This window comes from Chelmon rostratus, chromosome 10 (genome assembly GCF_017976325.1).
Source record: "Chelmon rostratus isolate fCheRos1 chromosome 10, fCheRos1.pri, whole genome shotgun sequence".
NCBI lineage: Eukaryota > Metazoa > Chordata > Actinopteri > Chaetodontiformes > Chaetodontidae > Chelmon > Chelmon rostratus.
The window spans coordinates 7907542-7920820 of record NC_055667.1 but is presented as its reverse complement, the minus strand read 5'-3'; the positions used below and the strand labels follow the sequence as shown (position 1 = coordinate 7920820).

Sequence of the window (13279 nt, the reverse complement as noted above, 5' to 3'; positions counted from 1 at the left end):
TCAGGTGTGATTCAGCCTTATTCATCAATGATCCTTCTTTTTCTGTTCTGAACACTGCTTGGAACAGCCCTCTGGCATAGACGAAAGTGATGCGTTTTGTTTCTGGTTTGTTTGGAATAAACAGAAGATGTGAGTAGTGATAACTGCCATGACTGAACAGGCGAGCACTATATCTGACTGATCTGAAGTGAGCTAATGGATCTTAACTTGCCTTGCATCATCTGATTTATCATGCATCATAGTGAGGTTGAGAAAGAAGTGTTTATGTTGCATAACAGCTTCATCATTGACAATCTTTCAACTTGACACTAAAGTTTTCTGAAAACCAAATTCCTTTTCGGCCACGCCTTCAATCAGCTGCTGATCTATGCAAACATCTTTATTGCACTCTGTGGGTGAATGATTTTCACCATCCACAGGGAGGTCAGAGGTCATGATCAGTGACAAACAGACGACCTGAGGCTGGAAGGCACTCTCTGCTTCGCCTGTGGACACTTCAGCAGTGAGATCATGGCGTCAACAGTATCTAATCATTTTGATGAATGTTTAAACATCTTTATTTCTTCAAGCTCTCTCTCTCATACTCACACACTCACACACAAACTCCTGCTCGCCTTAACATCAAACACATTCCCCACATTTCCCAACGCAGATAAAGCCACTCAACACAGCAGCTCACTCAAAGGGATCCCCCCCTTTATCTTTAATAACACACACACACACACACACACACACACACACACACACACATCACATGCAGTCAGTGCCAGTCCACTTTTATCATCGCAACCCACGCACACACACACACGTCACACTCACACTTCTTAACAAGCGAATGCTAATGCCACACAACTCTTTCTCAAATGTCTCACATCGTCTCACAAACACTGTGCAGTGCTGTGAGGGATTTTTTCTCAAATGCACTAACTGATCTTGTTGCTTATCAGTGGTGAAAACAGTGAGTCGTGAAAACAGTGGTGACTGACACACTGATAGCCCGTGGTAGTGGCGGAGTGATTGGTAGCTGGCTACAAAAGAACTGCCATCTGCAGCAAAGGCTTTTCTGCTGATAAGTATGAGAGCAGATATCTGCGAGTCCTGCTGAAGTCTGAGTCAACGCTGCAGGCGCGGGACGATTTGATTAAACTCCTGTTACAACACAGTTAATCGGATTTTGTCAGTTTCAGTCAGTTCAATAACTTGTTTTCACATGTAAAAAAAGAGCATTTAATGAATGCCATGGACTCAGTCCTGTCAGTAAAGACAAGGGTCTTCTCCCCCATCAAAGATCACCAGCACAGAAATACTGCACTAATCTTGACAGGTAGATAAATACACAACACATGTTTTTTCTTTGTTTTGAACAGATTCCAAGATGCAATGCTGGGCTGCATGTCCTCGAGCTGGCTGACAGCAACTAACATCGAAAAATAACTTTGGTTGCAAAGCATTAATGAGCTGAGGCGTGTGAGTGAAACGGGATTCGCTGACGAGACTCTGACATCTGTCTCGTCATCTTTCAATTTCTGCATCTTACTTTTTCATCTATGTTCTTCTCTTGGTAAAAGTTAACGTGTTCCAGGAAGGCAGCCTCATGAATATGCACAGTCACACTCGGCTGTCTGCACGGACAACAAAGGAGGAAGACATTAACATTCCTGCACATGCTCTGCACTCTGGTCAGGAATGAACACGCGTGCGCACGCACGCACGCACACACACACACACACACACACACACAGAAAAATCCATACACAGACGCAACCGTGGACAAACCTCGATATGTTGGTATTGAAACATGCATAGACAGGCGTCCCTTTTACAAGCACTTGAAGACAGGCACAGCTAAGAAGCAGAAATAACAAGTGGTGACACTAATTTTCAATGATTACTATTTGCTACACATTAGTTTGTAAAAGCCACTGAGACACTTAGCACTTTTTTTCAGCTACAGGTCGGTAAAGAGTTGACAGCTCGTGTTTGGCGCTGAAATTAATCAATTAGTCGATCGACAGAAAATTTAGCAGCAACTATTTGATCGTGGAATTGTCATTTTCTTCAGAAATGGGAAAAACTCCCTGGCTCCAGCTTCTCAAATGTGAATATTTGCTGGGTTTCTTTGTATATGATAGTAAACTGAATATGTTTGAGTTTTTGTCATCTCTGGAAAGTTATAATGGACATTTTTTATTATGTTCACTTTAAATAGAGCAAACTATTAATCTACAAAAGAATGAACAAACTAATAGAAAATGACACTAATTGTCACTTGTACACAAGGGGTTCTAGTGAGAAATGGCAGGTAGCAGCAGAAATAACAATAACCCAGACTACACAACTCCCCTAATTCTGCAAGTGGTGAGAGCTGACTGGTTTATAAAGAGTCTCAGACCACAAACAGCACAAATTATTCAGAGTATTTTAATTTTGGTAGACATTATTTAGACCTATGCCAATAGTCTAATATAAGATAAGTTATAGCAACTTTTGGCTGCATGACTACAGAATTTAATATGTAAAATTACTGATGAGTGATGGGAAACATGAAAGAAGACTCACAAGAAGACCCGCATGTGTAAAAGAGAGCCTGCTAGAAATCACTGCATGCATATCATTATGCTTCTAGTGCACCCCCCTTGTGATACTGGACATTCCACAGAGTACATGTGTGATTAGCACCGTTTACTGCACAGCATCTACAACTTCTCCCCAACCGTTCTCACTTCTGCTCGTTGCTCTTCCTCCACTTCAGCAGTTGTTGAAATTAGCCTGAGTCTGTAAACGTCACTGGAGACCATTCATTACACACACTCACAGTCAGATGTAAAGTCAGGAGTCCATCCAGATGGGAGGAGATCCTGTTACATGTGCGCCAACAACAGGCTATCTGATCCTAGGTCAGTGTCAGTCACCTCTGTGATCTGGAGTGAATGTGAGCTGTCCATTACTCTCTGCTGCGCTTCAGGTCAGACAACATCGACACACAGCGAGGAGTCTGGGTCGGAAAACTTCGGATGAGGGCTAGACCGATGCATGGGGCCTTTCATCACATATCACATATCAGACTGTCACATCGTCTATGAGCAAGATGATGAGCATTCATGACAGAGCCAAACATGTAACACAGAATGTCAAAGTTTCATTTAATAACCCTTTTAGATTAAAGAATAAATTGGACTTTAATTGAACAGATGTTTGTTTGTATAATCTTTTCACGAAGGCACCCAAAAATGTTCTTATCACTACTTTAGTAAAGTTTTGGTCAGAGGGCCTTAATGAGCTACGAAGCACTTGAAGTTTCTGTAGTTTAAAATATGGGCAGAAATATTCAGCATCAATGGTTTCAGTATGAATTACACGCATACAAGTTTTTTGATAGCTCACAAATCACCGAAGGCTGAAAAATGCTATTCAGATCCAAGGTTTTCTGGTCTGCAGCAGTGGGTGGGACTGAGGTGAAATAGGTTTTTTTTCCTCCCACATGCCACAGGAAAAAAATCCTTTGAAAAATAATTCCATGGACTTCAGTAAATTTCAATGGGATTAAGTGTGTTTACATGTATGTGCTTGTGTATATGAAAGAGAGAGAGAGAGAAAGAGAGAGCTGTCCAGAGGGGGATACAGACTGCAGCTGGAGACCAATAACAGACCAATTACCCAGCTGACCACAGCGAGGAGCCTTTAGCTCAAAGGTTAGTGCAACATGAATTGATTTGACACACTAATAAAACATTAAAGACAATGTTACCTCAGGCAGCACCACACTTACACACAGACAGTCTGTCCCATTTACACCAAACATGTTCAGGCTGATGAAAAGGACACACACACACACACACACACACACACACACACACACACACACACACACACACACAGTCCTATGAGGCCCCTTGGAGGGTATTATATGACATTACCCCTGACATATCAAGTGATTTCACGCACCTAGAGGCAGGACAATCGAGCCATTTGTTCAGCAGGTCAAAAATAGCCACCTCCTTCATTGCCGTCTACTATTACTACCATTACTACCAGGACTACTGTGTCTGCACGCGGCTTTAAGGGTCCCATAGCTCAAAATGACCATAATATATCTGCAGGGGTTAATATGGTTGTTGATCATTACAAATAAAGCAATCAGTTTTGGGGAGCAGCTGCTGGGATTTAATGACTTCATACTGTTCTGGAACAAAACGCGAAACACACTGGAAATTCAAGATGGAGAACAATTTAGTGCTGAATAAATAGTGCAGTAGCTGCAGCAGTATTACCACTCCAGTATGTTGTTTAGTGATATATTACCTCTGTACTCAATGAACTCTAAACCTGTTGATTAAATGTTAAAGTGAGGTCGGGTTACTCTGATGTATAAGGAAGTGAGAAAGATTAATGGCAAAAAACATTACATTAAACCACAGGAAAGACTAAACAGCTCATTCACACTCTCTAAGTACTGCATAGATGCCATTACAAAAACAAAGTAAATATACTTTCCTTAACACTTACACACTTTGTCTCAGTTTTTGGATTAATGTGTAAAAGAATGTACATTGGACATGAACCTAAAAACAAAAAAAAAAAAGAAAATGTAAAAATACAGTCAAAAGTTTTTTGTTGTATTTTGTTATAAAGAAGTTTAAATACATATATACATATGTAATCTAAACATTTAGTCATTAAATTATTAACATAAAATTAATCAGCAACTATTTTTTGAATAGATTTTTTTTATTGTTGTTTTAAGCAAAATTGTGAAAAATTCACTGGTTCTAGCTTTGAAAACGTGAGCATTCAGTATATAATCAACAGATTATTCTAGAATGAAAACAAGCATTAGTGGCAGCCCTGATGAAATGTGAGTAAAGTCTCCTCCCTTCCATCACTCCCACTGCATCTGCTGTAACTACCTCTTCATCAGCGCTGCCATTCAGCAAAAAGCAGTGACAAAAAGGAGCGATGTGCACAGAGCTCAGAAACCAGGACCAGGAAGAGGATACGTGAGCTCCACTGCAGCTTTTACAATCCTGCCTGTTGTTATCTGGCCCTGAAGTGTCTCCCTACTCTGTTTAGTGAACGAGAGAGGACCAAATCAAAGTGCACTGTATGTGTGCACACTGCATGAAAGATGTCCCATAGTCCTCTTTTTCTATGCACAGGAAGGAAATCTGCCTAGACACTGACGTAATTCATTCCAGGAATTTTATCAGATTATATTGTTTTTAATTTGTACTCATTTATGGGGCTACTGTACAGGTGGCTTGACTTGATTCCACATAACATTTGTTGATTCAAATAACAAATAGTGAAAGCAAAAGCTACTTTCTCAACCTATTAGAAGAACCTATTCACTTGCTATGAGGAAAACTAGACCTAAAACATTAACTTACATGTTCTCTGACATAGACAGTGGATAGAATACAAAGATAAAAGGCACACACCTGACCTCAGAATTAAATCCTTGATAATAACCAATTTATCAATCAAGAAATTAAAGGACCAGTATGTAGGATTTAGTGGCATCTAGTGGTGAGGTTGCAGATTGCAACAAACCCTCAAGACCCCTCACCTAAAGAGAACCTACTGTGGCTGCTAAAAAACACAAAAAATAAGGAAAGACCCCATGGCCAGTGTTTGGATTGTCCATTCTGGGCTACTGTAGAAACCAAATGCTCATTGTAGGATAACAAAAACACAACGATTCTTCTTTTCAGGTGATTATAGACTAATGAAAACATATTTCTAAATGTTAGATCAGATTCTACACACTGGACCTTTACGTAGATTAAATATTTCTGTGTCCATATGTGATGAGTTTTCATGGTATTATAACAGATTCATTAGTAGTGTGTAACTTGGTGCATATGACCTGTATGCAGGGTCTCTGCAGGTAAATAACATAGGAGATATCAAAGAGAAGCTCAACTTCAGGTGGACTCTGTTTTCACCTGTTGATTTCTTTTTTTGTGTGTGTATGAAATGAGTTTTAAGGTTGCCACAGACTAACCATGAAGGACATACTACAGTGCAAATGGGAAGTAATCCTGGGGGCCTGTAGGTCTATTGTAGCAGCCATGTGTAGTTTAAAGGCCTGTTTGAGCTCTACAGGCTTTTAAAATGGTGGTTTCACGTGTTATGCACATCTGGCACAGTGTTCTGCCACCTTAGACTGCTAACCAGTCTCTAACTTCAGAAATGCCAGGCATCATGGTATTCAACAGAGAGAAATGGTTTAATGTGAGGTTATGTGTGTGTATGTGTGTTAGAGAGAGAGAGAGAGAGACAAAGGAGAGAGAGCCAGTGTCAGTTGTGGACAACACACATGTAATCAGACCCTACAGCCATGGCCATGACCTCACCAGGTTTTTTTCCACAGACACACACACACGCACGCACACACACACACACAGCGGGTCCTTGGTTAGCATACAGTCAGTGGAGCCTGGCACAGCGAGAGCCAGCTCCCATTCAGAGAGTCATGCATTGTAATCCTACTCAGTGTGATCACACAGGCATGCCTCACAGAGGAGAATGCTAATCTAAACCAAAGGCAGGACACAAAGAAACAGGCGGGTGACCCGGTTCTGACGGGTGGAGCAGTGGCTTGAATACAGTTTGATCTCAGGTTTCCCACGTGAGTCAACACTAACCAAGTTCTGGCGATTTTTCTAAAGTTCCTGACACAGTGAGAGGAAGCAGAATGAAGAGAAATTTGCCATAAAGTCATATAACTGCAGCTAGAAACTTATGGTTATTATTAACACACCCATTACAGTCATTGATTTTTCTACAGTTGGGGTGCGATAAGCCTATAAGGGTTAGGTTCACATCCTGCATCGCACTAGCAGTCAGTGTTGACATTTTCATTGGCCTAACCATGACCACATTCACTATGAAAACGCAGCAATTATGTGACAAATGAAAAACAGTTGCAACTGAAAATTTGTAGGAAAATATTTGGAGGAAATAAATTTGGATAATTCCAGATGTTTGTTTCAATTGAGTCAAAGTGTCAAATTACTCCACAGCTGAAAAGAAATGACACAATTATGGAAGTGAAATTGAAAAAAGCGAAGTAAACCCTACAACTGTGCATAAAACTGGCACCACGGCAGATTTTTACAGACCTTTCAAGACTAATTAGAGCTCAGGACTGGATGACTTTTTTTAAAAAAAGGACTACAACTGGACATTTTTCACAGCGGTGGCCAAAGAAAACATCGACGCTCTTAGTCAAGTTAAATTTAACTTTCACGCATTTTCTTTCTGACACATAATAAACCGCACGTCTGCATGACCTGCAGCAATCCCACACATGAAAAACACGGCGGGCCGAGTGCGCTTTTCCAACTAGGCCAACACCTGCTCTGTGCTTTACTGCACTTCTCTGCGAATCGAGGGCTTAGATCATTCTGCGCTGGAAAAACTGCTGTCACCCAGGCTGTGTAGTGTGTGCACCCTGCAAAAGGACGGCGTAAAGAGGACGAGATGGAGTCCTGAGAGGGCGGGCGGCTTTTTTTCCACATGAAGGTTTCAGTGCTGACGGCTGTGACCTAACCTTGACAGGTTTAGGTAAAATATCATTGACTCGCAACACAACTCCTGATCACGTTACAGCTGTCGTTTAGAAAATTATCCCGAGAGGTTAAAAGTTCTACCTGCCACTGTGTGAAGTATGCTGTCCTGGCTGTCAGTCTTCACGATGTTAGCAGAGGTGCTGATTCCATCTGTGGAGACAAAGAGAACAATTCATGAGTGAAGTGCAGCAAGACGGTAAGAGTAAGACGTGATTCAAACAGGCCAAACTAGATAGTGGCAGCTCGTGTGCTCCAAACCCGATCAAAATGCTGCTTATGCGAGACTCTCCTTTCCACTGAGAATATGTCACCTGCGAACACACACATGAACTGCCCCGGAGACGCTGCTGCAATTCCCGCCGGCAGCCAACAGAGGCAGATAAAAGCCATACATGACTTAATGCTCCTTAAAGGTTTGCATTGGCAGACGGGGCCACCTGATGGGTGCGGCTGGGCACAGTCTGCTCCTGTGACGTAAGCCCCACCCATCATGTCTAATATTTGCCCCAGATCTGGATAGAAGGATCACATAGTGTGTGTGTGTGTGTGTGTGTGTGTGTGTGTGTGTGTGTGTGTGTGTCAGTGCTGCTTGGGCCAGCACAAATATAACACACACACACACACACACACACAGACACACTTAAAAAAAAAAAAAAAAAAAAAACATATGCCAACTACTTGCCAACTTTTTTAATGTGTCCTCATTTGTGTGTGTGTGTGTGTGTGTGTGTGTGGTGGACCTGTTGCTGCTGAGCTATATGATGCTGGTTAACATCTGCTCAGCGGCAAAAACCGAATTGGGGTCAAACACAAGACCAGGAGTGCACAATGTGTGATTACTATCTCAGAAGTGATTGATGAGAATTTCCAGGTTTGTAGCGCACAGACCTCAAACGGTTTCAACAAAACATTTCTCTGTTTAGGAAGAGAGCCACAGACGACGACCTCCCTGCAGAGATTTACGGCGAATTCACGGCACCCTGTGTTAGAGTGACTTTATCCCACTTCAGCACACTCTGATCTGTGGGCTTACTTCTACAAACCCCCTCTAGGAACACTGTGTCTGTGCTACATGAGGAGTTAACGGTGACTTTATGGTTGTTATAGACGCGTATGTATCAAAACAAGACGGCTACAATAAGTCAATGGAGACAGATTGTTCACAAGTACAGTATTCGTTAGTTGTAATGTAAAATAAGAGTTTTAGTCCTTCACGCGCGTCACTTTGGAGCGCTCGTGAGCAATTAAAACAGCGCAAAACACCTGCGCAGGTAGCACCAACGCGAGACTCGCTCGTTTGACGCGTAAAGCACAGTTAACGAAGTTGCAGCTGTTCCCGCATCAGACCCCGTGTCCCCCCGCGGCGTGTCCTACCGTGTGAGACAGGAGCCGTTCGCACCCAGCAGCCTCCTGAAGCGCTCCAGACACCTGAAGGTAATCCAGCCACACAAATCCCTGCGCATCCGAGAGAGCCAAAGCCCGACGGGAGGTGATGTTGTCAGGAGACAGAGCAGAGAAGGAGGAGGAAAAGAAAAGAGACTTATCGGAGGCAAGTCGCGGAGAAGAAAGTCCGGCCCCTGCAGTCCTGCCCCCTCCCCTCCGCTCTCCCGCTGACAGAAATAGCAAGCAAGGCGGGTCCCACCAAAAATAGCCTTGACTTCACACGGACCTTCAGGACTATTGTTTCCCCGCACTGCCTGACTCCTATTGGGCGCGCACCGCAGCCAATCGGCGCTTGGCTCCTTCTAACACGGTCAACAGTCCTAACTTTGCGGGGACTTGTGTCAATTAAAATAATGGCCCCTACACTGTGGCTCCATCTGCTGACAAAAACCTCCAAAGGTTCAAGTGCTGCTGTCCGGACAAGCAGGGTGATGTGATCCTGGGGGTCCTGAAAAGTCCCCTGAAGGTCCGCAGAAAAGTGTGTGAGAGAGAGTAATTAATGTTAATACTTTAAACATATATATTTTGTACTGAACTCTCCAAATCTTATCTTATCTTAAATATTTGTGTTGATATTTTCCATTAAAACATTTACATGAGTAAATGTTTCCATGAGCGACAGCTGGCCTGCTCAGTGTTTCACTCTGTGTGTTACTTCAGTCAGGGTGAAACAGCATTCAGACCATCATATGACCCTCGAAGATGAAGCACATGTTAGTCAGCTATCATGTACAGTGCTGACTCGCAGTGCTCTGGTCAGTGATAAATGGTCATGGACCAGTTGAGCTAGTGTCTAATGAAAGCTTAATGGCAGTAAACTAATTATTGTTTTGGTAGGGTGCACCTTGAAACTGTGTTTACTGTACAACAAAAGTTTCTGCATGAACCCATGTCTATAGGCTACAAACACTCTCAGGAAACAAAAAATCTGCTCTTCAAGCTAATTTAGTTTCCTTTCTTAAACGGTACAACAAAAAACACAATTTTTCTAAATATACAAAGAATTCACGCAACAATTGAGGGCTTTAACTAAACCAAAAACAACTGAACTGCAGAATGGATGCTTTTAACACACCCTGTTGCCCCTGCATATACTGTATTTATATACATATTAAAAATAATTACACTTGTTAAGTTTCGTGCAAAAGTCGTTTCATGAGAGCTTTAAAATTAGATTTTGGGACTCTTTCAAGGCATTTAACACCACTGCAATATTCATTTTAATCATATAAAACTTGCATGTTTCCATGTAATCAGATCAACACGTATAACGTTTCATTAGGAATCACCTCATAATACACTCCTCAGCGCTGCTTTCACGTCCTCACCAGCAGGCGAACAAGGCCTGTTGAAAGGGCCCGCATGAGCGAATGTTTGGAATAGCGTCTGTGGGCCTAATAACAATGTCATATATTGTTGAGCTGATGGTACAGGCAGCTTTACTTGCTACTGCACATTTCATTCACTGAAAGGCCCAAACCACAACGCAACAGAGTTGCAATCTATGAGATTCAAACTGTGACTAATTTGCTCATATGTTGTCGGATTAAAGATGATATCAGTTTGTAGTTATGGCTAATTCAAGTCTGTCAGGAAACAAACACACCACTGTACTGTAATATCGTTAGGGAGCTTTTCAAGCAGCAAAAAAAGACTTTTTTTTGCACCATTTTCTCAGCAGAACTGTTTTGAATGGTAGAAGAATATGTCATTTAAGGTAAACAATGCTTTTTATTGTGCCGTTGACCTGGAAAACCAGATCCAATCATGTTTGTGGATGTTTCTCCCGTACTGTCTGCAGGTCTGCTTGTTCCTGTTCAAGGGGTTGGCTTTGTGCAGTAAGTTATTCAAACTTAAAAAAAAAGTATTAAAATTGTATTTATTTTTCAATAGTAAAGTATTTTGTAAATTGAATCTAATTTACATCTATACAACAGTATCATAAAGGTTATTTTACAATTACACAACACTGCTGTAGCTGTAGATACATTCTGATAGAATATTAGAAACTAATTGTTTCATGTTACAGTTATAATAACACAGCTGTAACTGTGCCTGCAGCGAACCTCCTGTGATTGTTTGCACAGTGAATCACTCGTCAGATGCTGCCGGTAAATTTCTGTGGAAATCACAGAAGCTTTTCAGAGGAATACAGGCACGAGTTTAACATGCTGTACGTCACGCGTGCACATAAAAGCCCATCATCCGTGAGCGTTCTAAAGAGACCCGTCCTCCAAATGACTAAGAACCTTCATAGACTATACGTTAAGAGGAAGCTTTGAGGTAATATGGTTGAGGAGATTTGCCGACAGTTACTGTAAAGTCTGGGGATGTGGTGGTAAAGCAGCCTTCACCACATTTGAATGTTGACATAATTCTTAACAAGGTAGAGGCATTATACACGTATTGTTGAATTATTGTAATTCATTTGGTTATTTTTGATGTTTTTCTCCCTCTAACAATGACAGACTGGAGGTCGTCTAAGCTTGAACACTTTGTGCTTCACACCTGCTGTATTTTTTTAAGGGCAATGAAAGCAATTTATTCTCCAGGTCCAAATCTTCCCTTGCAAATGTCGGAGGGAGGAAGTGGAGAGTCCTGTCCGTCTCAGCCACGGTGTTACACATACACGCACACACACACCTGCAGTGCATTTGTTGCTGTGGCAGCTTGCACATGCGGGGCCGTCGCCTTGTGATTTTTACAGTCTTCCTCGAGTCAAGAGGCTGTTCGCTGCAGGCAGCCACTCACGCTGCGTCACATACGTTCTTCAAACATCATGTGAGGTGTGGTCAGCATGACAGAGACCTCAGGCCTTTCTCTGTTTCAGCACAAATTCTGTAACATCACAGAAATCAATAGACATCCTGCAACAACAAAAAAAAAAACTTTCATGAATGCAGATTTAAACTGTTCACAATTAGAAGGAATAAATAAATTTGAGATTAACAACTACCGGTACAGTAATAAGTCATGGCTGCTGTCTTACAAATAAGTCCCTATGGAATATCTCTATATTTTTTTTGTTTGAGGTCTTAGGTAGTTTTTTTGTCCACCTCTGTCTCTTCCCTGTTTTTCTTATTTTTTCTGAAATTACCTCTATCTGCATAGTACAGCTTCTGAGCCGTCTGAGACAGAAACTGACATTCATTATGAGTTTCACTAGCACATCTCAGTGTTTTTCCCCACTTTCAACCGTCCGTTTGTTTCCACAGAGCACTAGCATGCGTGCGTGTGTTTGTATGCGTTTTATCCTTTTTTCCGATTGCGGCGTCAGCCAGGTCAACAACTGATGCTTCAGATCAATACTGAAACCAAGAAGCGTACGTCTGTCTACTGCTGGTGGTGCTCCATTGTCCGCTCGCTCACCCTCGGGTGCCTCTGTGAACAGGGGGAACCCAGCAACGTTCCCAGAAACCCTCAGTGTGTGGGTGTACAGAGCTATATAACTATACAACTGTGTGTGTGTGTGTGTGTGTGTGTGTGTGTGTGTGTGTGATTGCATGTGTCTGTGTGCACTGACATCAAATGTGTGTGCAAGTGCCTATGTGTGTGTGTCTATGCTCATGTGTGTATGTGGTTAGTCCTTTCAATTACACAATCTACCATGCAGTCTGAATCACATCCGGTTTCGAGCTGAAAATAACAAAACCACAGGGTGACAGAAAAGCAGCACAGCAGGCAACCGCCCACAGGGAGAGAGGAATACACACACACACACACACACACACCTATATACACACACACTCACACAGTGCAGCACTGGTCAGTTAGTATTTTCCACAAACAACAACTTTTTTTTTTATCTAAAAAAAGCTTTCCTTTACACAGCCGATGCCTATTTGCTTGTTTTATCCCATGATTACTTTGATTTTAAATTAGCAAAATGCTTTTTAAATGATTGGAAAAGCCTCCATGTGGCGTATGCAGTGTACCAAGTATCTGCAGTATAAGATTATTTTAAAATGCATCTGTGAGTTACTGAAAAATCAAATATCTGCCCGTCCTTCAGTATCGAACACGTACGTCTCGCACTCCCGTCCAAAAATGTCGGAATCGATATCAGTGATCACTGATCGACATCACAAACATGATGAGTCAATGTAAATTACACTGAAATGACACAGTTAAAAGCTGCTACTGTGACGTATGTAGCTTTTCTGTCAGTACTACATGGAGCAGGATGTGGTCAGCTGCGTGCTACATACTTGCCTCCCACCTGCAGAGATGTGCTCCTGCTACAACACAACATCTAACACAAG

The 13279-nt window shown here is 42.0% G+C and overlaps 1 protein-coding gene across 1 annotated transcript in view; it reads right to left on the bottom strand.

Moving 5' to 3' along the window:
• Window positions 1-13279, bottom strand: part of hdac7a (histone deacetylase 7a) — a 58904-nt gene that overhangs the window by 35352 nt on the left and 10273 nt on the right. The window contains exon 2 of the mRNA XM_041945380.1: window positions 7656-7724. Coding sequence (XP_041801314.1) covers window positions 7656-7724 — 69 coding nt within the window. The remainder of the gene's footprint in view (window positions 1-7655; window positions 7725-13279) is intronic.